The sequence below is a fragment of the Colius striatus genome, unplaced genomic scaffold (genome assembly GCF_028858725.1).
Source record: "Colius striatus isolate bColStr4 unplaced genomic scaffold, bColStr4.1.hap1 scaffold_38, whole genome shotgun sequence".
NCBI classification, from domain to species: Eukaryota; Metazoa; Chordata; class Aves; order Coliiformes; family Coliidae; genus Colius; species Colius striatus.
Window position 1 is genome coordinate 48,538 of NW_026908522.1, and position 25,867 is coordinate 74,404.

The 25,867-nt window shown below is 62.4% G+C and overlaps 2 protein-coding genes across 2 annotated transcripts; both read left to right on the top strand.

Moving 5' to 3' along the window:
* The first annotated feature begins 581 nt into the window (after nt 1–581).
* On the top strand, nt 582–14,060 carry INSRR (insulin receptor related receptor). Its single transcript, XM_062019978.1, has 22 exons — nt 582–675; nt 2,439–2,990; nt 3,947–4,259; nt 4,361–4,503; nt 4,659–4,803; nt 4,883–5,097; nt 5,166–5,292; nt 6,361–6,599; nt 6,683–6,850; nt 6,954–7,143; nt 7,269–7,310; nt 7,423–7,688; nt 7,836–7,972; nt 8,632–8,797; nt 9,860–9,968; nt 10,099–10,169; nt 11,591–11,820; nt 11,901–12,011; nt 12,126–12,285; nt 12,373–12,502; nt 13,484–13,618; nt 13,790–14,060. Exons 1-22 carry the CDS (start codon nt 582–584, stop codon nt 14,058–14,060), a joined length of 4,014 nt encoding a protein of 1,337 aa, XP_061875962.1.
* Nucleotides 14,061–15,826: 1,766 nt separating this feature from the next.
* Nucleotides 15,827–25,430, top strand: NTRK1 (neurotrophic receptor tyrosine kinase 1). The gene is made up of 17 exons (XM_062019980.1): nt 15,827–16,014; nt 17,467–17,541; nt 17,692–17,763; nt 18,169–18,237; nt 18,506–18,660; nt 18,778–18,926; nt 19,056–19,182; nt 19,267–19,596; nt 19,814–19,831; nt 20,004–20,062; nt 20,319–20,421; nt 20,723–20,872; nt 20,969–21,099; nt 21,178–21,350; nt 24,018–24,258; nt 24,973–25,131; nt 25,245–25,430. The coding sequence occupies exons 1-17, from the start codon at nt 15,827–15,829 to the stop codon at nt 25,428–25,430; spliced, it is 2,385 nt and encodes a 794-aa protein (XP_061875964.1).
* The last annotated feature ends 437 nt before the right edge of the window (nt 25,431–25,867 follow it).

The following is a 25,867-nucleotide window of genomic DNA, read 5'->3' on the forward strand; positions in this document are numbered from 1 at the left end:
GTGACCTGCGAGTCGCCCCGTCTGTGCCGCTCCGGGGGGAGGGATCCTCCTGCTGCAACCGGGGAAACTGAGGCAGGAGCCGGCCCTTGCTGCCCTCCCGCTCCGGCGCGGACGGTGCCGCCTTGTTTTCCCCCGCGCTATTTCGCAAACAAGCCCCGGCCCCGGCAGTTGTCAGGTTAAATATTTAGTGTGCGGCAGCCGAAAACAAAAGTGAAGGGGCCGCAGGAGCTGGGCGAGGGCCACGGGGGCCACCCCTCGTCCCGCCGTGCCGTGCCGAGCCGTGCCGAGCTGAGCCGTGCCGTGCCGTGTCGAGCCGAGCCGTGCCGATCTTTGTCGGTCCGTGCCGTGTCGGTCCGTGCCGTGCCGATCTTTGTCGGTCCGTGCCGTGCCGAGCCGTGACGGTCTAGTCCGTGCCGTGCCGAGCTTTGCCGAGCCGTGCCGAGCCGTGCCGTGCCGGTCTAGTCCGTGCCGAGCTGTGCCGGTCCGTGCCGTGCCAGGCGGACACCGAGGAGTGAGGCTGGACACGGTGCATCGGTGGCCGAGGTGGGATAGAACCAGGAGCCCGGGGGTCCCACTCGGGGATGGGGATGAGGGTGCTGGGTGCCCTGCGGCTGTGGGTGATGCTGCTGGTCCTCGGTGCCCTCCCGCTGCCCCCCGTGCGGGCCCCCTCTGAAAGTAAGTGCCTGGGAGGGGGTGAGTGGGAGCGGGGCAGGGGGGGTGTGCTGGGGGGTTTGGAATGGGGGGGGAGCTCTTTGGTGGGGGCCGTGTGGTGATGCCTGTGGGGGGTTGCAAGAGCCAAACCCCGAGGTAAAGCTCTGTAGGTGCTCAGTTTCCCCCTGTGTGCTGAGGACCCCCTGCTATCCAGGGCAGGACAGGCAGAGTGTGGGACCCCCACGCCCCCCACCGCGGGATGTGGCTGGGATGGTGGCAAAGGGGCAGGGGCTGGGGCTGGCCCCACTGCTGCCAGCACCAGCAGGGAAATGGGCTAGGGAGGGGTGGCTGTGGGGGTCTCACTGTCACCCAGGGGCACACGTGGGCTCCCAGCCCAGCTCTGCTGGCTGGCAGGGGCTGGGGGGCACTGGGAGGGCTGAGTTCTGTCCTGCCCCTTGCCCCCGTTGCCCCGTGCCTCAGTTTCCCCAGCGCTGAGAGGTGATGCTGAGGGGGTGGGAGTGATGAAGGAGGAGCAGGGGGAAGCGTCCCCCGTGTCAAGAGCTGCCTGGGGAATGGGCCTCCCTGGGTCTGGCCCCATTGGGGACCCCTCTGTCCCTCCTCTCTGTCCCCCCCAGGGACATGGGGGACCCCAGTCCCCTCGCATGGTGGAGAGATGGGGTGACTTTGCCAAGGTCAGGGAGGGCTGCAGTGGCAGTGGGGGCTGTGACCCTTGGCGCTGGTGCTTCACCCAGAGCCAGTTGTGTGGGAGGGTGGAGGGGACCACCATGTCCTCACTGGGAGTGGGGAACAGGACTCCCCTCGACTGGCAAAGGGTCAGGTCCCAGTGTGGGGCTGGGAGTGAGTGGCACACGCTTGCCTGCACAATCCTGCTGCTGTGGGCAGCTGCCAGGGGACGAATGCCACCAGGACAAATGCTGCCAGGCTCAGTCCATCTGCAGACAGACGAGGGGCAAACCACACACCCAGACCCCATCTGGGGCCTGTGCTGTGCCCAGGAGCTGTGTGCCAGCCGTGGCATGGCTGGCTGAGCCAGGGTGCCAGTGTTGCCTGGTGTTTGGGGTGCAGCTGTGTTTACTCCTGGTGTTTACAGTAAATCTCTCGCTGGGATCCCGGTAGCTTCTTCCACCATAACTCAGTGTCAGGTTTCAGGCCAGGGATGCTGCCAGTGGGAAGCTGCCAGCTCCTTCTGGCTTTTTGCATCCTCACTGAGACTGGAAGATGCCCCCTGATGCTCCTACACCCTGTCAGGGTCTGTGTGGAAAAGCCCCAGGATGGCAAACCCAGCTCCAGCTCTGAGAGTCCCACGTGGCCCTTGAGCCACCCGGGCACCGTGCCAGGGAGTTAATGGGAACGACCTTGCGGGAGCTGCGGGCACCCGCAGGGGGAAGATGCTTTGAGCCCCACAGCTTGGGGAAGAGGAAGGGAGAGGAAAACCCTCAGCAGTGGGACTGGGATGTGATCCTGGGGCTGACAGGGGTGAGACGGGCAGCCAGAGCTCGTTACCATCACCGCTGACGGACGCGTCGTGCCCCGGAGAGACGCAGCCGCGCCGGCCGCCTGTCACAGCCGCTCCCGTCTCCCCGACAGCCCAAACCCATCACAGCCACGGCCGACAGGGATATTAAACACCCCCCAAGCATCGCTGTGGCCCCAGTGATGGGTGCAGGGGGGAGAGGGGGTCAGGTCTGAGGGGTGAAGGGTGTTGTAGGGGGGCAATGTCCCCCCCCGTGCCCGCTGCCCACCGTGTCCGTCTCTTGCCACCCCAGTCTGCGGCAGCATGGACATCCGCAACGACGTGTCCCAGCTCCAGAAGCTGGAGAACTGCTCCATCATCGAGGGCAACCTGCAGATCCTGCTGATGTTCACCACGGGTGCCGAGGACTTTCGGGGGCTCAGCTTCCCTCGCCTGCTCATGATCACCGAGTACCTGCTGCTGTTCCGCGTCTACGGGCTGGAGAGCCTGCGGGATCTCTTCCCCAACCTCTCTGTCATCCGTGGCACCAACCTCTTCTTCAGCTATGCCTTGGTCATCTTCGAGATGCCTCATCTGCGGGACGTGGGGCTGCACAGCCTGAGCCACGTCCTGCGGGGCTCGGTCCGTATCGAGCGGAACCAGGAGCTTTGTCACCTCTCCACCATCGACTGGGGGCTGCTGCTGCCCGATGCTGTGGACAACACCTACATCGTGGGCAATAAATTGGCTGAAGAATGTGCTGATGTTTGCCCAGGCATCCTGGATGTGGAGAAGCCTTGTGCCCAGACCAGCGTCAACGGGCAGCTGGATTATCGCTGCTGGACATCCAGCTACTGCCAGAAAGGTGGGTGCTGCTGGCACGAGGCTTGGTTGTGGCAGCTGCTTTGCCAGGATGGTGCTGATTTGCATTGAGTCTCCTTCTCTGGGGATATTCAAGACCCAGCTGGATGAGTTCCTGTGTGACCTGCTCTAGGTGGTGCTGCTCTGGCAGGGGGGTTGCACTGGATGAGCTTTCGAGGTCTCTTCCAGCCCTTGAGATTCTGTGATGAGGTGATTCTGCGAGGCAGCTGGGGGTGGGGAGGGAGGGAGCAGGGGCAAACTGGGAGGGCACTGGGGGAGGCTGGTGGAGCTGCATGGGGATGGCAGGCCCTGGCACGTGGCTGTGGCTCCCCTGGCACTGGGAACATGCCGTGATGGCAGTGTGGTGGGGTAACCGGATCCGTGCTGTATCAGCTCTGGAGAGGCCAGCTCCCAGCTGCTCTGTTTTCCCAGTGGTGAGGTAAATACAGGCCCCTCCCGGGCTCGTTTGCTGTAAACAAGAGACCTGGTAATGGAATATATACTGTAAACACAGATCCTTATCGGGGCTGTGGTCTCGTGGCTGCCCTGGCACTGGGCTCACCCTGTCTGTCCATCCATCCACCCATCCATCCATCCATCCATCCATCCATCCATCCCTCCATTCCTCCATCCATCCCTCTGCCCTGCTGGCTACCCATGCACACCTTCATCCATCCACCCCTCAGCTGCTCACACAGCCACCCACCAATGCCCTTGGCATCCCTCCCTGCATCTCTCTCCCTTCACCCCACCTTCCATCCCTCCAGCACACGATCCCTCCATCCATTCCTCCCTCCACCCCTCTCCCTTTGCCCCCCCTGGGGTCAGGGGATCAGCAGCAACCCCCTACCCCCATCTCTTCCCACCTCTTCCCTCTCTCCCCTCATCACCCCATTGGGGCTGGGTGATCTGTGGCCAGTGAGTCCCCCCTCACCCACGTTGCCACCTCTCTCCTGGCAGTGTGCCCATGCGGCGTGGGCTCAGCGTGCACGGCCACGGGCGAGTGTTGCCACGCCGAGTGCTTGGGGGGCTGCGCGAGACCCCGGGACAACCGAGCCTGCGTCGCCTGCCGCCACTTCCACTTCAACGGGCACTGCCTGCCCTCCTGCCCGCCCCGCACCTACGAGTACGAGGGCTGGCGCTGCGTCACGGCCGAGTACTGTGCCAGCCTGCGCAAGGTCTCCCACAACCCCCGCGATGCCTCCGAGTTCGTCATCCACCAGCGGCAGTGCCTCTCCGAGTGTCCCGCCGGCTACACCAGGAACGAGAGCAGGTGGGAGGCTTCTGGGGAGGGGTCTCCACGTTGGCCCCAGCGTGGGTATGGTGGTGGCACGGTGCCCAGCTCACCTCCTGTCCCCGTCCTCGTGCCCGCAGCATCTTCTGCCACAAGTGTGAGGGGCTGTGCCCTAAGGAGTGCAAGGTGGGCACCAAGACCATCGATTCGACGCGGGCGGCGCAGGAGCTGGGGGGCTGCACCCTCATCGAGGGCAACCTCATTGTCAACATCCGCCGGGGCTGTGAGTGCCGGATCCAGCCCCCCACCACAACCCACCCCGGCTGGCAGAGCTGCCATGGGGGGTTGGGGGTGAAGGAGGGGGGTCTTTGCCCTTGCAGAGTGCATTAATGGGGGGTACCCTCCTTCCTTGAGCTCACACCCAGCGGTTGTCCCCAGATAACCTGGCCTCGGAGCTGCAGAGCAGCCTGGGGCTCATCGAGACCATCACTGGCTTCCTGAAGATCAAGCACTCCTTTGCCCTTGTCTCCTTGTCCTTCTTCAAGAACCTGAAGCTGATCCGTGGCGACTCCATGGTGGATGGGTGAGGATGGTGGGCCGGGCACACGTGTGGCTTTGGGGATGCCCATTCCCACCACCTCTATCCACGCCTCCCCCTCCAGGAATTACACCCTGTACGTCCTGGACAACCAGAACTTGCAGCAACTCTGGGACTGGAGCCACCACGTTCTCTCCATCCCTGTGGGCAAGATGTACTTTGCCTTCAACCCCAAGCTGTGCCTGGCTGAGATCTACCGCATGGAGGAGGTGACGGGCACCAAGGGACGGCAGAACAAGGCAGAGATCAACCCCCGCACTAACGGGGACAGGGCATCCTGTGAGTACGGGGACAGGGACCCCCGGTGGCGCCACAAGCCCCTGCCTGAACCTTGCCCCTCTGCACAGGCAAGACCCAGACGCTGCGCTTCATCTCCAACATCACCGAGTCCGACCGCATCTTCCTCAAGTGGGAGCGATACCGGCCCCCCGAGTACCGGGACCTCCTCAGCTTCATCGTCTACTACAAGGAGTCGTAAGTAGACCCCCACCCCCTCCTCTGTCCCCATGGTTTGGGGACCCCAGCCCGTGATATCCTTCTGAGCTGGTGGGTTCATGGAGCTCAGTGAGGTGGTGTGGTGGGTTCATGGAGCTCAGTGAGGTTGTGTGGTGGGTTCATGGAGCTCAGTGAGGTGGTGTGGTGGGTTGATGGAGCTCAGTGAGGTTGTGTGGTGGGTTCATGGAGCTCAGTGAGGTGGTGTGGTGGGTTCATGGAGCTCAGTGAGGTTGTGTGGTGGGTTCATGGAGCTCAGTGAGGTGGTGTGGTGGGTTCATGGAGCTCAGTGAGGTTGTGTGGTGGGTTCATGGAGCTCGTTAAGGTTGTGTGGTGGGTTGATGGAGCTCAGTGAGGTTGTGTGGTGGGTTCATGGAGCTCGTTAAGGTTGTGTAGTGGGTTGATGGAGCTCAGTGAGGTTGTGTGGTGGGTTCATGGAGCTCAGTGAGGTTGTGTGGTGGGTTCATGGAGCTCAGTGAGGTGGTGTGGTGGGTTCATGGAGCTCAGTGAGGTGGTGTGGTGGGTTCATGGAGCTCAGTGAGGTGGTGTGGTGGGTTCATGGAGCTCTTTAAGGTTGTGTGGTGGGTTGATGGAGCTCAGTGAGGTGGTGTGGTGGGTTCATGGAGCTCTTTAAGGTTGTGTGGTGGGTTGATGGAGCTCAGTGAGGTTGTGTGGTGGGTTCATGGAGCTCGTTAAGGTTGTGTAGTGGGTTGATGGAGCTCAGTGAGGTGGTGTGGTGGGTTCATGGAGCTCAGTGAGGTGGTGTGGTGGGTTCATGGAGCTCTTTAAGGTTGTGTGGTGGGTTGATGGAGCTCAGTGAGGTTGTGTGGTGGGTTCATGGAGCTCGTTAAGGTTGTGTAGTGGGTTGATGGAGCTCAGTGAGGTTGTGTGGTGGGTTCATGGAGCTCAGCGAGGTTGTGTGGTGGGTTGATGGAGCTCAGTGAGGTTGTGTGGTGGGTTCATGGAGCTCAGTGAGGTTGTGTGGCCGGGATGGGGTGGGGGACAGGGGGGGTCTCAAGACCATCCCTCCCAATGGCTGGTGTGGGACAGACCCTTCCAGAACGTGTCAGAGTACGTGGGTCAGGACGCCTGCGGGGCTCAGAGCTGGAACGTGCTGGACGTGGAGCTGCCGCTCAGCAGCGAGCAGGCGCCGGGGGTCGCCCTGCTCAACCTCCGCCCCTGGACGCAATACGCCATCTTTGTCCGTGCCATCACCCTCACCACGGCCGAGGAAGGACGCAACTACGGGGCAGAGAGCGAGGTGGTCTACATCCGCACCATGCCAGCGGGTAAGGGGCCGGCGAAGGGGGGCTGGGGGTACCCCATAGTTGGCTCTTCAAAGGCCAGAATCGACAGCCCTGTGTCCACACAGCCCCAACGGTGCCCCGAGACGTCATCTCCATGTCCAACTCCTCCTCCCACATCGTGGTGCGTTGGAAGCCACCCACGCAGCGCAACGGCAACATCACCTACTACCTGGTGCTGTGGCAGCAGCTGGCAGAGGACATGGAGCTCTACGTCAACGATTACTGCCACAAAGGTGTGGGCACGTGGGGGGCTGGTGCAGCAACCGAGGGCACCCAGCCAGGGATGCTTCCAGCGAGCTGGGCAGAGCTGGCAGCCCTGCCTGTCGCTGCCTGCAGGTCTGAAGCTGCCCACCAGCAGTGCAGACACCCGCTTTGGGGATGGGGACGGCCCCGAGGTGGAGCAGGATGCGGAGGAGCGGTGCTGCCCGTGCCGACCCGCCGACGGGCAGCTCCGCGTGGAGGGAGAAGCAGAGTCCTTCCAGAAGAAGTTTGAGAACTTCCTGCACAACTCCATCATCATCCCCAGGTGTGGTCTGGGGGGTGTCTCCATGTCGTGGGGGGTCTCCCAGGCTGGCTGTGTGGGTCTGCCCTGGGTGTGGGGTTTGGTGGCTGCTCCTGGCAGATCCTTTAACCCATTTCCCACTGTCTCAGGCCACCTTGGAAAGTGACGTCCATCAACAAGAACTCGCAGAGGTGAGCGGGGACCACACGAACCCAGAGGGCCCTCCCATCCCCTGCTTCATTTTGGGGGGACCACCCAGCCATCCAACCTCCCACCACCTCCCAAATCCCCCCTCTCCCATAGGACCCCGAAGCGGCGCAGGGACGTGGCGGCCGTCACCTCCTCGGCCAACGCTTCCTCACCGGAGCCTCTGGCCCCGAATCGTGCCGGGGCCGAACCCAAACCCAGCTTCCAGATCTTCGAGGACAAGGTGGTGCGTGACCGGGCAGTGCTGTCGCGCCTGCGCCACTTCACCGAGTACCGCATCGACATCCACGCCTGCAACCACGCCGCGCACACCGTGGGCTGCAGCGCCGCCACCTTCGTCTTCGCCAGGACCATGCCCGAACGTACGTCCCTTGGCAGCTTCCTCTCCCCTTCCCAAGCCTCGCCTGGGCCGTGCTGAGGTGGTGCTTTGGAGCTGAGGGATTGGGAGTGGGGTGTGGGAGGTGATCCCCCCACCCCACACACACCACACACTCTGTGCCTCCTCCTAGTGCAAGCTGACAATATTCCTGGCAATGTGACGTGGGAGCCGGCCAGTAAGAACAGTGTCCTGCTGCGCTGGGAGGAGCCCAGGAACCCCAACGGGCTCATCCTCAAGTATGAGATCAAGTACAGCCGTGAGAGTGAGGTGAGGACCCCCCACCATGGCATCCCCTGCTCATGTGGGTGCCCCCCTGCCCCTGCTCTGGCTGCGAGGGCACAGCACCCATCGCCATCCCCATCGCCATCCCCATCCCCATCCCCATCCCCATCCTCATCCCCATCCCCATCCCCATCCCCATCCCCATCCTCATTCCCATCCCCATCCCCATCCTCATCCCCATCCCCATCCCCATCCCCACCCCCATCCTCATCCCCATCCTCATCCCCATCCTCATCCCCATCCCCATCCCCATCCTCATCCCCATCCCCATCCCCATCCCCATCCCCATCCCCATCCCCATCCCCATCCCCATCCTCATCCCCATCCCCATCCCCATCCCCATCCTCATCCCCATCCCCATCCCCATCCCCATCCCCATCCTCATCCCCATCCCCATCCCCACCCTCATCCCCATCCCCATCCCCATCCTCATCCCCATCCCCATCCCCATCCCCATCCCCATCCCCATCCTCATCCCCATCCCCATCCCCATCCCCATCCTCATCCCCATCTCCATCCCCATCCCCATCCTCATCCCCATCCTCATCCCCATCCTCATCCCCATCCCCATCCTCATCCCCATCCCCATCCCCATCCCCATCCCCATCCCCATCCCCGCTCTCCCACCACGTTGTACCCCCCAGGAGGTCACCACTGTTGTCTGTGTCTCCCGCCATCGCTACTCCAAGTATGGAGGGGTCCACCTGGCTCTGCTCCAGCCAGGGAACTACTCGGCCAAGGTCCGAGCCACCTCCCTGGCTGGCAACGGCTCATGGACAGGACTTGTCAAGTTCTACATCCTGGGGCCAGGTACTGTCAGGGGGACAGGGGGGATGAATGCCAGCGAGGTCCCTGGCTGCAGGGAGGGCTGGGGATCAGGGGAGCTGGTGTGCTGAGGAGATGGAGGACCCGAGGATGCTGCTGGATTGAGGGATCCTGGGGATACAAGGGCAAGGGCAGAGTCCTGCAGCTGGGGAGGAACAAGCCCAGCAGCAGCCCAGGCTGGGGGTGAGCTGCTGGAGAGCAGCTCCAGGAGAGGGACCTGGCACTGCTGGGGGAGAACAAAGTGACCCTGAGCAGCAACGTGGGCTCGTGGGCAAGAAGCCAACGGCAGCCTGGGGGCAGCAAGAGAGTGTGGGCAGCAGGGCCAGGGAGCTTGTGCTGCCCCTGTGCTCTGCCAGAGCTGGGGAGGCCTCAGCTGGAGTCCTGTGGCCAGGGCTGGGCTGCCCAGCTCAGGAGAGACAGGGAAGTGCTGCAGAGAGGCCAGTGCAGGGCTGCCAAGATGATCATGGGGCTGGAGCATCTTCCCTGTGAGGAAAGGCTGCGGGACCCAGGGCTGTTTAGTCTGGAGAAGAGCAGACTGAGGGGGGATCTCAATAGTTGCAAATACCTAAATGGTGGGTTTCAGGAGGCTGGGGCAGCACTTTTTCCTGTGGTATCTAGCAACAGGACAAGTGGTGATGGGGTGAAGCTGGAACAGTTCCATTTAAATATAAGAAAAAGCTCTTTCAGTGTGAGGTGAGGGAGCCCTGGTCCAGGCTGCCCAGGGAGGGTGTGGAGGCTCCTCCTCAGGAGCTTCCCAAACCCACCTGGACACGTTCTCATGTCCCCTGATCTAGATGGGAGCTGCTTTGGCATGGGGGTTGGGCTGGATGAGCTCTGTAGGTCCCTTCCAACCCCACCATCCTGTGATTCTGTGATTCTGTGACTGGTGGGTGCTCCTGGGACAGGGACACCCAGAGATGAGTGAGCTCTGGGGAGCGGGGGGCTTCCTCTCTCTGGCCCGGTGGTGCTGATGGGACACGTGTCCCTGCAATGTGTGGGGTGGGATGAGTGCCCAGGGCCTGGCCCACAGCCGCCTGCTCCCGGCAGCTGAGGAGGAGTCCGGCAGCTTCCACGTCCTGCTGACCGTCACGCCCGTGGTGCTCATGGTGCTCATCTCCTGCCTCGCCATCTTCGTCTTCTTCTACAACAAGAAGAGGTAGTGACCCCTCTGCATCCCCAGGGCTGGGCTGGGGCCAGATCCAGCCAAAGCAGGGCTGGGGAAGGGTTGAGGGAGGGTGGCATCACATCCTCGCCCCCAGTCTGTGAGCGGTGCCCGCTCCTTGCAGGAACAACGCTGGGTACCCCAGCGGGACGCTCTACGCCTCCGTCAACCCCGAGTACTTCAGTGCCTCAGACGGTAAGTAGGGACAGGCACGGGCGTCTCCAGGGGCTGCTGCCTCCTTCCTTTGCTGGGGCCATGCTGCCAGGATGGGATGGGATGGGATGGAGAGGAGATGGAGGTGGAGATGGAGGTGGAGATGGAGATGGAGTTGAAGATGGGGATGGTGATGGAGATGGAGATGGGGATGGGGATGGAGATGGAGATGGGGATGGGGATGGAGATGGAGATGGGATGGGGTAGAGATGGAAATGGAGATGATGGAGATAGAGGGAGATGGAGATGATGGAGATGGGAACGAGGATGAGCTGGGGATGATACAGGATGGAGATGATGAGATAAGGATGGGGAAGAAGATGGTATGAGGAAGGGGATGAAATGGGGATGGACATGGGGATAAGGCTGGAGATGGGATGTGGATGAGGATGGGATGGGGATGGGAATGGTACAGGATGGAGATGGAGGTGATGGATGGATGGGGATGGGGATGAGGATGGGGATGGCGATGAAGATGGGATGAGGAAGGGGGTGGGATGGAGATGGACATGGGGATAAGGATAGCGATGAGATGGAGATAGTGCCAGCGATGATGCCAGGAATGGGATGGGGATGGTGATGGGGTGGTGACGGTGCCAGGGGTGGAATGGGGATGGGAATGGGGTTGGGGATGGGGATGCAGTGGTGATGGTGCCAGGGATGGGATGGGGATGGGATGGGATGGGATGGGATGGAGAGGAGATGGAGGTGGAGGTGGAGATGGAGATGGGGATGGGATGGGGATGAAGATGGGATGGGGATGGAGATGGGATGGGGATGGGGTAGAGATGGAAATGGAAATGGAGATGATGGAGTTGGGAACAAGGATGAGCTGGGGATGATATAGGATGGAGATGGAGATGCTAAGGATGGGGAGGGGGAAGAAGATGGGATGAGGAAGGGGGTGGAATGGGGATGGACATGGGGATAAGGCTGGAGATGGGATGTGGATGGGGATGATACAGGATGGGGATGGAGATGATGGATATAGGGATGGGGATGAAGATGGGATGAGGAAGGGGGTGGGATGGAGATGGACATGGGGATAAGGATAGCGATGAGATGGAGATAGTGCCAGTGATGATGCCAGGAATGGGATGGGGATGGTGATGGGATGGTGATGGTGCCAGGGATGGTGCCAGGAATGGGATGAGGATGGTGATGGGGTGGTGACGGTGCCAGGGATGGGATGGGGATGGGGATGGTGGGGTGGTGATGGTGCCAGGGGTGGGATGGGGATGGTGATGGGGTGGTGACGGTGCCAGGGATGGTGCCAGGGGTGGGATGGGGATGGTGATGGGGTGGTGACAGTGCCAAGGATGGGATGGGGATGGGGATGGTGGGGTGGTGACGGTGCCAGGGATGGGATGGGGATGGTGGGGTGGTGCTCTCTTGCCCCGCAGTGTACATACCAGACGAGTGGGAGGTGTCGCGGGAGAAGATCACGGTGATCCGGGAGCTGGGGCAGGGCTCCTTTGGGATGGTGTATGAGGGGCTGGCACTGGGGCTGACTGCTGAGGGGGAGGAGACCAAGGTGGCCCTGAAGACAGTCAACGAATTGGCCACCATGCGTGAGCGCATCGAGTTCCTCAACGAGGCGTCCGTCATGAAAGCCTTCAAGTGCCACCACGTGGTAGGTGGGCGGCCGAGGGGGAAGGGAGGGGACGTGGAGGGCTCCAGCCATTGGCGTGCCACCCCTCTTTGTGCCCCCAGGTCCGTCTGCTGGGTGTCGTGTCCCAGGGCCAGCCAGCTTTGGTCATCATGGAGCTGATGACACGTGGGGACCTGAAGAGCTACCTGCGATCCCTCAGGCCTGACGCCGAGGTGAGGGGCTGGCCGGCTGCCGCCGTGCCCCGTGGCTGAAGGGCCGCCCACTTTGTTCCTGGGGGCGTCTTGGTAGGTTCCCCTCTGAGCCCGAGCTCTCTGTGCACGGCGCAGAACAACCCCGGGCTGCCACCCCCGTCGCTCAAGGACATGATCCAGATGGCGGGGGAGATCGCCGACGGCATGGCCTACCTCAACGCCAAGAAGTTTGTGCACCGGGACCTGGCTGCCCGCAACTGCATGGTGTCTGAGGACTTCACCGTGAAGATCGGAGGTGGGTGGGCAGCCAACCCACCCAGCTGCCAGCCCATACACCTCCTGGTGCTCTACACCTTCCTCCCTCCTCTTCTTCCTCCACCAGACTTCGGCATGACCCGGGATATCTACGAGACAGACTATTATCGGAAAGGGGGCAAAGGGCTGCTCCCCGTCCGTTGGATGTCCCCTGAGGCCCTCAAAGATGGCATCTTCAACACACAGTCTGATGTCTGGTAGGTCTCATGAGGTTCAACAAGGGTAAGGGCAGAGTCTTGCATCACCAGCCCAGGCTGGGGGTGAGCTGCTGGAGAGCAGCTCCAGGAGAGGGACCTGGCACTGCTGGGGGAGAACAAAGTGACCCTGAGCAGCAACGTGGGCTGGTGGGCAAGAAGCCAACGGCAGCCTGGGGGCAGCAAGAGAGTGTGGGCAGCAGGGCCAGGGAGCTTGTGCTGCCCCTGTGCTCTGCCAGAGCTGGGGAGGCCTCAGCTGGAGTCCTGTGGCCAGGGCTGGGCTGCCCAGCTCAGGAGAGACAGGGAAGTGCTGCAGAGAGGCCAGTGCAGGGCTGCCAAGATGCTGAGGGGCTGCAACATGTGTGTGAGGAGGAAAGGCTGCAGCCCTGGGGCTGTTGAGCCTGGGGAACAGAAGCCTGAGCCCAGGGGGATCTCAGCAATGCTGATCAATCCCTAAAGGGTGGGTGGCAAAAGGATGGGGAGACACTTTTCTGTTGTCTCCAGTGCCAGGACAAGGAGTAAGAGACATAAGCTGGAACACAAACAGTTCCCCTTAAACACAAGGAGGAGCTCAGAGGGAGCTTATTGATCAGTCCCTAAAGGGTGGGTGTCAGGAGGATGGGGGACACTTTCTTCTGTGGTGGCCAGTGCCAGGACAAGGGGTGATGGACACAGGCTGGAGCACAGTCCCACTTCAACCCAAGGAGCAAGTGCTTTGGTGCTGAGCTGAGGGAGCCCTGGCCCAGGCTGCCCAGGGAGGGTGTGGAGGCTCCTTCTCAGGAGGTTCCCAACCCCATTTGTACACATTCCTGTGCCCCCTGTTCTAGGTGGGAGCTGCTTCAGCAGGGGGTTGGACTGGATGAGCTCTGCAGGTCCCTTCCAACCCCACCAGTCTGTGACTCCACGAACCGTTGGGGTGTGGGGAGCCCGTGGTGGGGGTGTGTTTGGGGATCGTGGCCTGGCTGAGTGCTGGTGTGCTGGCAGGTCCTTTGGCGTGGTGCTGTGGGAGATCACCACACTGGCAGAGCAGCCCTACCAGGGCATGTCCAACGAGCAGGTGCTGCGCTTTGTCATGGACAACGGCGTCCTGGAGAGGCCTGAGAACTGCCCTGACAAACTGTGAGTGGTGGGGGGGAAATAACCCCCCTCTGAACCCCCCACTCTGCAGCAGGGGAGGAACCTGGCACTGAGCCCATCACCTTGGCCTCTGCTCCCTGCGGTGCTGAGCTGGCTGTGGGGGTGCTGGAGACCAACCCCCAGCCCGTTGCATCCCCTCTCTCTGTCCCACAGCCACGAGCTGATGTGCCTGTGCTGGCAGCAGAACCCCCGCCAGCGCCCGTCCTTCGTCCAGCTCTTGGAGATCATCAAGGACCACATGGCCCCTTCCTTCCGCACCTTCTCCTTCTTCTACAGCCCCGAGAACCGCCGCCGTGGCTCAGGGGAACCCTCTGACGCTGAGACAGAGCAGAGCCCTGGGGATGAGGAGCCCCCCGTGTCCCCCCTGCTCAGCCACAGGCACCACAGCCCTGGCAGGCTCCCCAACGGGACAGCCCAGCTCTGACCCTGGGCACCTGCACTGGACTCTGCACCCACCCCCTCCCCCTCCCCTGGCCTCCCCTCCCTCCCCCACTGGGACACCCCTGTGTTATTTATTGCTGTCTGAGTGGGTGCCTTGGGGAGGGGGGTGGGCAAAGCGAGGATGCTCCCTGGGGTGCATTTCTCCTGGGAATAAACTGGGGTGCCCCAAGTTGGGAGGGAGTTGGGGGAGGGAGGGGCTGCCAATTGAGAGGAGACCACTCTGGTCTTTCCTTTTTCATTTTTTTGGGGGGAAGGTGGGAGGGAAAATAGGGGGAGTGGGGGGGAATTCAGCTGTTGCCCAGCAAACAGGTCAGGAGTGTAACCCCCTTTTACAGGTGGGGAAACTGAGGCACGGAGCAGCCCTGTAGTGGAAGATGCTCAAGGCCAACCCCCTTGCCCACCCCCCACCCCCATCTCCAGCTCTGGGACCAGCATCAGGGTTGTGCTGGTCCCCAGAAGGGGCTTCACTGTCTGCTCTGTGGCCGTGGGCTGAGCGGGAATAAAGGGGAGCAAAGCTCAGCCGTGGCAGTTTGGTTTGTTGGGGCTCAGGGAGGGGGGGTGGGGGGTGGGAGCCTGCACATGGGGTTTTCCACTCCCTCCCCCGCCTCATCCACTTCCTCTGCTCCCCGGGCTGTGGCTTTGCCCTGCGGTGCCCGATCCGGGGGCGTTTCTGGGGAAAACAATGTCAAAGCAGCGGAATTTGGGAGGACGTGACGGGCAGCAACCCCGGGCTGGGGGGCTGCTGGGCGGGGAGGGGGCCCATGGTCATCCCAGGAGGGGGCCAGTGGCTCCGTGGGTGCTGCTGGGGGCTGGTGTGGGAGATGGGTCTGAGGCTGAGCCACGTGCGAGGGCGACGCGGGCTGAGACCGGGCAAAGCTCAGTGCATGGATGAGGCACCCCCAAAGGGCTTTGGGATGGGCTGGGGGTGGAGACCCCACGGGAGAAGGGTGGTGGGTGCACATCAGCCATTCCCTGCCTCCTCGGGGAGGAGGAGGAGGGTCCAAGCACCAACCCCCCCCTCCCCGTGCCTCCAGCCACTCTGCACCCCAACATAACAGGGTGGAGGGGGAGACAAACCCCGAGCAGCTCCATCACGCTTCAAGAGCCTGGGGGCTCATCTCCGGCTGTGCACGGGGGTCCCATGAGCCTGGGGGTGCTGGGGTGACATCCCGTGTGTCAGGCCGGAGGGGGTGAGGGGTGCCCCGGTGAAACTGGGGGTGCCACTGCCGGGACGCTGCTTTGTGAGGCTGGGGGCGGGGGGCAGACCCTGCAGGTGCCAGCGCGGGTTCAGGGTGCAGGCTGGGGCGAAGGGAAGGGGCTCCACACAGGGCTGAGCCCCCCAATCCCCCGACCCCCGCGGGCTGGGGGCTCCCCGGCAGCCCAGCCCGTGCCCCTCCATCCCCGCGGCCCGGGGGGTTTCTCGGGGGCGGGGGATGGTGCCGGGGCGGGGGGAGCCGCCGGCCCCTCCCGGGAGGCCGGTCCCTGCGTTGCTTTAAAGCCCCGCACGGCCCCGCGCTCGGGCTGGCGGCAAATGCGACGGACGGCGGCGGCGGCGGCACCGGGACCGGGACTGGGACTGGCACCGGGACAGGCACCGGGACTGGCACTGGGACCGGCACCGGGACGGGCACCGGGACAGGCACCGGGACTGGCACCGGCACCGGGACGGGCACCGGGACGTGCACCGGGACAGGCACCGGGACTGGCACCGGCACCGGGACGGGCACCGGCACCGGCACCGGCACCGCGATGCCGCCGCCGCCCGCCGCCCTCTGCCTGCCCGCGCTGCTCCTGCCGCTGCTCGTGGCCGTCCCGGGGGCTGCCGCTCCGTGCCCCCGGCCCTGCCGCTGCCCCCGGGCCGGTGCCCTGCTCTGCCGGGAGCCCGGTACCGTGAGCAGCTTGGCTCAGCTGCTGGGAACCGGCGGCTTCACCGACGTGTGAGTGCGGCTGGAGGATGGGGCGGCCGGGGCTGGGGGCATCGGCGGCGGGAGGCTGAGGGCAGGGGTGGTGGGGTTGGGGAGGGATGGAGCTCTGGCGGAGGGGTGGGCAGCGGTGGGGTGGAGGGTGAGGGAGGTTGGGGGGAGGGGGGATGGAGCCGGGGGTGGTGGAGCTCTGGAATGGGGGTGAGATGCGGTGATGGGGTGGGGGGCAAGCGGGGCTGGGTGTGATGGAGCTGGAGGGGGGAGTGGTGGGGCTGGAGGTGATGGAGCTGGAGGAGAGGGCCATGGGGCTGGGACATGATGATGGAGCCGATGGGGCTGGGCTGGGCACTGCTGGGGAGCAGAGCTGCTCGGTGGGAGGTATTGGGGGCCGCAAAGACGGGGGGAGCACTGCTGTATCCCCCCCAGGGAGTGAGAGAGGGGCTGGGGCTGCCTTTTGCTCCCTTCCACAGTGAGACCAGGGGTGCAGCAAGTTCCCTGGGCAGGCAGCACCCACACCATGGTGGGCAGGGCTGGGGTGCAGGGAGGGACTGAGCCCCTCACCCCCATCCCAGCAGGACTGTCACCCTGCCTCAAGGCCTGTGGGTTGGGCTGCTGAGAGAGGTTTGAGGGGAAGGAGCACCCTGAATTTGCTGGTTTGGGGGATGCCTCTGCTCTGGCAGTGCCGCATTGCTGGGGGCTGCCTGCAGCACTGTTCCGTGCCTCAGTTTCCCCTCTCCCTGTGTCAGGGGATGCTGTGCTGTGGGGAGCTGCCAGCCCTTTGTTCACTGCCTGGCAGGGTGGGGTGGGTGGTGGCGGTGGTGCCAGTCCCCTGAGATCCTCAGCCTCCTGCATCTCTCCCATCCCCACAACCTCACCCACAGCGGGGGGGTGGGTTTTAGAGATTCCCCCCACGGATAGAGGATGGTGAAATCAGAGCCCACTCTGTGTGGGTCTGAATCCCTAATTAGCTCCTGACAATTTGGGGTTCCCAGGAGCAGCCCCTGGGGTGGGGCACGTGGTAAAACCCTGCAGCTACTGCCAAAGGGGCTTCACTTCACCCCTGCCTTGGGAAAAGGTGGGTGGGGGGCAGACAGTTGGTGCCCCCTGTCACATCACAGGACACTGTGGGGTGTGAGAAAAGTGGGGGGACCCTCAGGGGATTGGGGCTGAGACCTGTCAAACTCATTCTCTGGGTGAGACTGCAAGTGGTGGCTCAGCCCTGGCCTTGCACAGCACCAGCAGGATCCCTGCAGACCCCCAGCCCATCCCCTTCTCCACTCACTCCTCTCTGCCCAGGGGAAAACGAGGCAGCTCAGCTCTGTCCCTAACTGCAGGCTGGCACGGGGCAGTGCAGGCCCAGCCTGGGGAGGGGAAGAGCCACAGCCACCCCTCTCCTCACCCCACAGCCCCTGGCATGAGGAGTTCTGGGGCTGCTCCCCCGACCCCCCCCCCTTATTTGCCTTCCAGCGTCATCGAGAACCAGCAGATGCTGCTGACCTTGACCCGGGCTGACATCAAGACGCTGCGGGACCTCCGGAGCCTGTGAGCCCCTGGGGTGGGGGTCCCTGCACAGGGAAACCAGAGGAGGGGGCTGGTGAATGGGGGATCCTGCTGTGGGGAGGGGAAGGGTGGCACTGCCAGGATGGGGATTTGGGGTTGTAAGTGTGGATGCTCAGCCCTTCCCTCCACCAGCACCATCTCCGGCTCGGGGCTGCAGCACGTCTCTGCCGATGCCTTCCTGGACACCCCCAGGCTGAGCCACGTGTGAGTGACCCCCTCCCCATCCCTTCCTCTGCAATTCCCTTCCCCAACAACCACCCCCCCAGTTTGGGAGCTCAGGCCCCATCCCTGCAGGTGCTCAGCCCTGGTGCAGGGTGGGCAGTCCCTGTGCCTGGCCACGATCGATGGTGCTGGGTTGGGGTGAGGGGGCTCGTGGGGCTCTGCCACTGAGGTGGGGTTGGAACAGTGAGTGAGGGCAGGAGCGTGGGCAGCTGCCAGCCTGGCTGCGAGCTCCCTCCTGCCCCTGGCAGAGGAGGGGTTTGCTTGGTGACAGCAGTGTCCCCAGGGCTGCCCTGTGCCCTGGCCTGAGCCCCTGCAGCAGGAAGGGGGTGATGTGGGGTGGGGGGTCTGTGGTGGGAAGGGAATGACTGATGGGGATTATCCCGACAGGAATCTTTCCTCCAACGCCCTGCACGGCCTTTCCTGGAAGACTTTCCAGCATCTGCGGCTGCAAGAGCTGTGAGTCACAGGAGATGGGGGTGGGGGATGCACCCCCAAGGGCTGGGGATACAGCGAGATGGTGGCTCTGGCTGTGGGCACAAGGGACAGGGGTGGCACATGAGGCTTGGCCCCTGGCCCTGGAGGTCAGGATGGCAGGATGAGTGCAGCTGGGAATGGGGCTGCCCCTCACATCCAGCCCCAGCTACCCCTGCCTGGGCTGCAGACACCCACATGTAACCCAGAGCCTGTGCCACAAGCCTTTATCCCCTTCCCTGCCCCGTCTCAGCATCCTGGTGGGAAATCCCTTCGACTGTTCCTGCGGCGTCCGCTGGCTCCAGCTCTGGCAGAACGGGAGCCGGGCTGAACTGGGCAACCAGTCCCTGGGCTGCTGGGAGGGCAACGTGCTGGTGCCCCTGGGCAGCCAGCCCCTCCATGCCTGTGGTACGTGCCAGGGGACCCCCTGCCCGGTTTGGGGGCCGGGTTTACGTGTCCCCCTCCCCTTCCCCAGCCGCTTCTCTGGGGACAGTGTGGCCCTGCTCACCCCCTTGTCCTCGGCAGAGCTCCCAACCGTCCGCATCCAGCAGCCCGAGGTGACCCTGCGCCAAGGGGACAGCATCAACCTCACGTGTCACATCGCCGCTGAGCCGCCGGCCACGGCGCAGTGGCTGGTCCCTGAGCTGGCCCCTGAGCTGCCCCTTGTCACCAAGGCAAGCTCAGCCTGGCTGGGGCATTGGCTGGGGACCTTTCCAGCAGCACCACGGCACTGGGAGTGGGGGGGTGGCCACGGTGGGGTGTTGGGTTGCTGCCTGCTCACCACGTTCCGGTGCTCCCCGCAGCTCTCGGACTGGGAGATCGTCTTGGAGATCAACAACATCTCCTCCAACCTCAACCACAAAGAGCTGACTTGCCGGGCAGAGAACGCGGTGGGGCCGGCAACAGCCAGCGTGGTGCTGAATGTTACCTGTGAGCAGCCCAGGGAGGGGCTGGGGAGGGGTTTGGGGTGAGGGAGCCAGTGCAGGGACTCACCCAGCTCTGTCACCCCCTCAGTCCCCCCTGTGATCCTGCTGCTGCACGAAGCCATCCCCCAGCACTTCTGGTGCATCCCCTTCTCGGTGGATGGCAACCCAGTGCCCAGCATCCGCTGGCTGTTCAACGGTACGGCCTTGGCCGAGGGTCCCTACATCTACACCCACATCGTGGAGTACGAGCACAACTCCACGGTCCTGCACGGCTGCCTCCAGCTCAACCGCCCCACGCACGTCAACAACGGCAACTACACCCTGCTGGTGCACAACCCGCTGGGCTTCGCCTCCCGCAGCGTCCAGGGCCGTTTCATGGAGAACCCCTTCAGCTTCAGCCCCGAGGAGCCCATCCCCGGTAGGTCTGGGTAGGAGGGGGCTGCATCATGCTTGAACCTCCCCCCACCTCCACCACCACCCTGGGTGTCGGTGGCGCTTCTCTCCTTGGGTTAGTGTGCAAAGGGGGTTGGAGCTGGCTGTGAGCAGGCCCTGGGGTGAGGGGGGGGAGGGATGGGGTGCTCCCCCCACCCAGGGAATAACGAGTCTTTCTCCTTTCTTGTTTTGGGCTGCACCAGTGTCTCTGTCTCCACTGGGTGAGTGACTGGGCGATGCTGCTCCCCACTGTGCTGGGCATGCCCCCTGACTCACATACCCACCAAAACCGTGCCCCTGGGCTGAGCCTGGGGTACCCACCCTGCCCTTACTGGGACTCCACGGAAGACTGAGGACCCCCCCACTCACCCTGTGCCCTTCTCCCTGCCCCAGGCACCAGGAACAGCTCTCTGGAGGGGCCTGTGGAGACAACGGACGAGCACACGTTTGGGGTGAGGGGGCTGCTCTGCGGTTTGGGCTGGGGGAGTGGATGGGAGGGGGCTGATCCACGACACTCATGGGAGAGTGACACAGACCCTTAGGGGACAACCAAACCAGAGCCAAGCGGGATGGGGATGAAGGACAAGAGTCTTGGTGCCTCATTTTCCCTCATGGCAGCTCCCGTGGCCGTCTCAGAGCCCTGAGGGCTGGGAGAAGGGAGGGACGTGGTGGGGACTGCAATGTGAGCCTTGTCCCTGCCCTTGGCAGGTCTCGGTGGCCGTGGCCCTGGCTGTGTTTGCCTGTCTCTTCCTCTCCATCATGCTCATCGTGCTCAACAAGTGTGGGCGTCAGTCCAAGTTCGGCATCAACCGTGAGTGTCCCCCCAACCTCGTCCTGCACTCTGGAGGGGGACCCTGTGTGTGTTTGTGGGGGGGATGCCCTGGAGGGGTGCAGTGCTGGCCCCCACCCTCACCCCAGCAGCACAGGCATCAGCTGCTAATTCACTCCTGGAATGGATTCAGCCTGTAAATGGGTTTGATCGGGCTGCCTGGCCCCCAGGGGCTGCCCGTGGGGGGGGGATGCTCGGCAGAGCCTGGCACTGGCTGTATTAGCTTAGGGTGGAGGGGCATGGGAACCCCCTACCCTGATGGCCTTGTCCTTGTCCCTGCAAGGCTCAGCAGTGCTGGCTCAAGAGGACGATCTGGCCATGTCTCTGCACTTTATGAACCTGGGCAGCAGCCCCCTCTCCTCGGCTGAGAGCAAGCTGGAGGGAGGGCTGAAGAGCAACTTCATTGAGAACCCCCAGTACTTCTGCGACGCCTGTAAGTGCTGAGGGCTGTGTGTGTGATCCCCAAACACCGACCCATGAGCTCATCCCCTGCCTGGGGGGCGTCACTGACAAGAGGGGGCTTCCCCAGGCGTGCACCACGTGCAGCGGCGGGACATCGTGCTCAAGTGGGAGCTGGGCGAAGGCGCTTTTGGGAAGGTTTTCTTAGCCGAGTGCTACAACCTCCTCCCGGAGCAGGAGAAGATGCTGGTAGCAGTGAAGGTGAGGAGGATGAAGCGGGGTTGGGGGGCTGTTTGGGGAAGGGGAGGGCGGTGCCAAGCTGCAGCCGTGTGCCCACAGGCGCTGAAGGAGGTGACGGAAAGCGCCCGGCTGGATTTCCAGCGCGAGGCCGAGCTGCTGACGGTGCTGCAGCACCAACACATCGTCAAGTTCTACGGGGTCTGCACCGAGGGCGAACCCCTCATCATGGTCTTTGAGTACATGAAGCACGGAGACCTCAACCGCTTCCTCAGGTGGGCTTGGGGTGAGGGAGGTGGGGGGGTCCTGTCCCTCACCTCCCCACCCCTCCGTGTGCCGCTCCATCAGCGCAGCCAGCCTGCTCCCTGCTAATGCAGCCCTCCTTGCAATATTGATTAGATTAGCTGTCTGAGAGGCTTAAAGAGAGAGAGATTGGCCATCAGCTGGAATAAGCAGAGACTTTTCGATTGTCCCCCCAGGTATTGCTGCTAGACTGGGGGGGTTTGGGGGGGGTGGAGTGGGGGGGGGAGTTGCCAGAGGCATCGCTTTAGTGGCCGCGCGCTGAGCTCTGAGATGTGGCTTTTATGATTATTGTTATGGGAGTTGGCATTAATGGTTCTGCCGAGCAGAACCAACCCCCCCCCCCTCCACCTCTCCTCACTAAGCTCCTGGCCACGGCTGTCAGCCACATTTGGCATCAAAGGCAGAGTGGCTGAGGGGGGCAGATCCCCCCCGCCCTTGTTTCACACGCAGCATCGCTCTTTCACACCCTGCTCCCAGCCCCGATGCTCAACTTCCCCCCCACTCCTCGCCTTGTGCTGCTCCTGGCACGTGCACACATATATCCACGGCCTTCCCTGGCATGCAGGCACAGCTGCACACCCTCCCAGTGTGCCTGTACCTGTGTGCACACCCTTCCCTGGCACGGGGGCACACACATGCCTCTTCCCTCTGCACAATCCTTTCCCTCAGTGTGCATGCATCCCTGCCATGGATGTGTACAGGCACACATACACGTGCATACCCTTCCCTGGCATGTGTGTGTGTACAAGCACACACCTCTTCCTTGTGTGTGCACACTATCCCCTTGTGCACCACCCCCCCAACACCTGCACAGCCTTGGCTGGCATGCCACCCACCCCTCGCTATCTGCACACACGTATGCACACTCTTCCTCTGTGTGCCTGCACACGTCCAGATCTTTCCCTGGCCCATGTCCATGCATGTGCACATGCCCTTCCTCGGTGTACATGCACACAACTGCATCTCTATGCCTTGCACATGTGCACACACACATGTATGTACACCCTTCCCTGGCACATGTGCACACGTGTGTGCCTTCCTTGTGTGCACATGCATGCCTGTATGCATCCTTCCCTGGCCAATGTACATGCATGTGCACACACACAAGTGCACCCCTATGCCCTACACATGTGCACACCCTCCCCTGGCATATGTGTGTGTGTGTGTGTGTGTGTGATGGTCTCTGTGTGCACATGCATGCCTGCATGCATCCTTCCCTGGCCAATGTACATGCATGTGCACACACACAAGTGCACCCCTATGCCCTACACATGTGCACACACGTGCACACCCTCCCCTGGCATGTGTGTGTGTGTGGGGCATGTTCTCTGTGTGCACATGCACACATGTATGCATCCTGCCCTGGCCAATGTACATGCATGTGCACACACACAAGTGCACCCCTATGCCCTACACATGTGCACACACGTGCACACCCTCCCCTGGCATGTGTGTGTGTGTGTGTGGGGCATGTTCTCTGTGTGCACATGCACACATGTATGCATCCTGCCCTGGCCAATGTACATGCATGTGCATACACACAAGTGCACCCCTATGCCCTACACATGTACACACACGTGCACACCCTCCCCTGGCATATGTGTGTGTGTGGCATGTTCTCTGTGTGCACATGCACACATGTATGCATCCTGCCCATGCCAATGTACATGCATGTGCATACACACAAGTGCACCCCTATGCCCTACACATGTGCACACACGTGCACACCCTCCCCTGGCATGTGTGTGTGTGTGTGTGTGGGGCATGTTCTCTGTGTGCACATGCACACATGTATGCATCCTGCCCATGCCAATGTACATGCATGTGCACACACACAAGTGCACCCCTATGCCCTACACATGTGCACACACGTGCACAACCTCCCCTGGCATATGTGTGTGTGATGGTCTCTGTGTGCACATGCACACATGTATGCATCCTGCCCATGCCAATGTACATGCATGTGCACACACACAAGGGCACCCCTATGCCCTACACATGTGCACACATGTGCACAACCTCCCCTGGCATGTGTGTGTGGCATGTTCTCTGTGTGCACATGCACACATGTATGCATCCTTCCCTGGCCAATGTACATGCATGTGCACACACACAAGTGCACCCCTATGCCCTACACATGTGCACACACGTGCACACCCTCCCCTGGCATATGTGTGTGTGTGTGTGATGGTCTCTGTGTGCACATGCATGCCTGTATGTATCCTTCCCTGGCCAATGTACATGCATGTGCACACACACAAGTGCACCCCTATGCCCTACACATGTGCACACCCTCCCCTGGCATGTGTGTGTGTGTGTGGCATGTTCTCTGTGTGCACATGCACACATGTATGCATCCTGCCCTGGCCCATGTGCATGCATGTGCCTGCCCTTCTGTGATGTGCATGCACACGAGTGCACTCCACACACATTCCCCTGGCATGTGTGCATGTGTGCATGTGTGTGTGCCCTTCCCTACGTGCAGACACATCCTTCCCTGGCACAGATGTGTGTGTGCTCACACCCTCCCTCTGCAAACACACACACACACACATCCTTCCTTCCTTCCTCTGCCTTTATGCACCCTCCCCTGTCCCGGCCCTCAGCCCCCACTCCCAGCAGCCCCTTTTTCCCCCCAGATCCCACGGCCCTGATGCCAAGATGCTGGAGCAGGGCCAGGGCCAGCCCCGGGGGCAGCTGACGCTGAGCCACATGCTGCAGATCGCCACCCAGATCGCCTCGGGCATGGTTTATCTCGCCTCCCTTCACTTTGTGCACCGGGACCTGGCTACTCGTAACTGCTTGGTGGGTCACGACCTGGTGGTGAAGATTGGTGATTTTGGCATGTCCAGGGACATCTACAGCACTGACTATTATCGGGTGAGTGAGCTGGGGACCTGCCTCCTTCATCACAGAATCAGCATAGAATGGGGGGGGTTGGAAGGGACCTGCAGAGCTCATCCAGCCCAACCCCCCTGCAGAAACAGCTCCCACCGAGATCAGGTCACACAGGAACGTGTCCAGATGGGTTTGGGAAGCTCCTGAGAAGGAGCCTCCACACCTTCCCTGGGCAGCCTGGGCCAGGGCTCCCTCACCTCAGCACTGGAAGAGTTTTTTCTTGTGTATAAATGGAACTGTTTGTGTTCCAGCTTCATCCCATCACCCCTTGTCCTGTCACTGGATACCATGGAAAAAAGGGATTGTCCCAAAAAAAGGGATGTCCCAAAAAAAGGGATTGTCCCAAAAAAAGGGGTGTCCCAACCTCCTTCCTCCCCTCCAGCTCACACTCAGTTTTCCCTCTTAGCTGCCTCCCAGCCACCCCCATCCACAGAACCACAGAATGCTTTCACCTGGAATGGACCTTAAAGCTTTTCTCACACCTTCCACTAGCCCAGGCTGCTCAGAGCCCAGTCCAGCCTGTCCCTGAATGTCTCCAGGGATGGGGCAACCACCAGCTCTCTGTGCCAATGTCGTGAAGAGCATCATCCATCTAGTGCAAGGCGTGCTTACCCAGCAGGGCTAGGGTTAGGGGAGGGGGGCAGATGGGGTGGTGGTGGGGGTTCCCTGCCCTGCTGACAGCCCTGCTGTGGGCAGGTGGGAGGCAGGACCATGTTGCCCATCCGTTGGATGCCCCCTGAGAGCATCCTGTACCGTAAATTCACCACTGAGAGCGATATCTGGAGCTTTGGCGTGGTGCTCTGGGAGATCTTCACCTACGGGAAGCAGCCGTGGTACCAGCTCTCCAACACGGAGGTGAGTGAGTGAGTGTGGAGGGGGGAGGATGAGGATGGCACCAGACCCCCATCCCCTAGAGTGACAATGGACAAGGGGAATGAGCTCATCTGCATGCCTGGATCCTGCTGCAGGCCATCGAGTGCATCACGCAGGGCCGGGAGCTGGAGCGGCCTCGCACGTGCCCCGCCGAGGTTTACAGCATCATGCAGAGCTGCTGGCAGCGGGAGCCCCAGCAGCGCCGCCCCATCAAGGACATCCACAGCCGCCTCCAAGCCCTGGTCAAGACCCCTCCAGTCTACCTGGACATCCTGGGCTGACCAGAGAGACACCCCCATCCCCACCCTCCCCCCTGCTGTCCTCCCCACCGCCATGAGGTCTGCCCCTCCCCACCCAACAAAGCCCCCCCTGACCCCCCCCCAAAGCCCTGATGAGAGGAGAGGGCTGAAACCTTATTTATAGTGGCAAAGGGCAGCCCACCCCTGTGGGGGGGCTGTAGGGTTGGGCTAGGGACCCCCAAAACTGTGCCCACAGGCTGTGCCATCCGGCTCCTTGGCATGACCCCGGTGTGCTGGGGCAGAGGCAGGGGGCTGGTGTGGGCTGGCTCTGGGAGGGGGTAGAGCTGAGAGCCCCCTCCAGGTGCTGGGGTGGGAGATGGGGAGGGGGGGCTCATCTGCCCCAGGGAATTTGGGGCACCCTGTGGCTTGGCTGCTCGTCCATCCCCTCCAGCCTGGGCCCTTCACTCAGCTGCTCTGCA

Coding starts and splice junctions, on each gene's coding strand:
- INSRR (XM_062019978.1), top strand. CDS start 582: ATGGGGATGAGGGTGCTGGGTGCCCTGCGGCTGTGGGTGATGCTGCTG. Junction 5,098..5,165: donor TAACGGGGACAGGGCATCCT/GTGAGTACGGGG, acceptor CCCTCTGCACAG/GCAAGACCCAGACGCTGCGC. Junction 11,821..11,900: donor CCTTCAAGTGCCACCACGTG/GTAGGTGGGCGG, acceptor TTGTGCCCCCAG/GTCCGTCTGCTGGGTGTCGT.
- NTRK1 (XM_062019980.1), top strand. CDS start 15,827: ATGCCGCCGCCGCCCGCCGCCCTCTGCCTGCCCGCGCTGCTCCTGCCG. Junction 20,063..20,318: donor CGGACGAGCACACGTTTGGG/GTGAGGGGGCTG, acceptor TGCCCTTGGCAG/GTCTCGGTGGCCGTGGCCCT. Junction 20,873..20,968: donor CCAGTACTTCTGCGACGCCT/GTAAGTGCTGAG, acceptor GGGCTTCCCCAG/GCGTGCACCACGTGCAGCGG.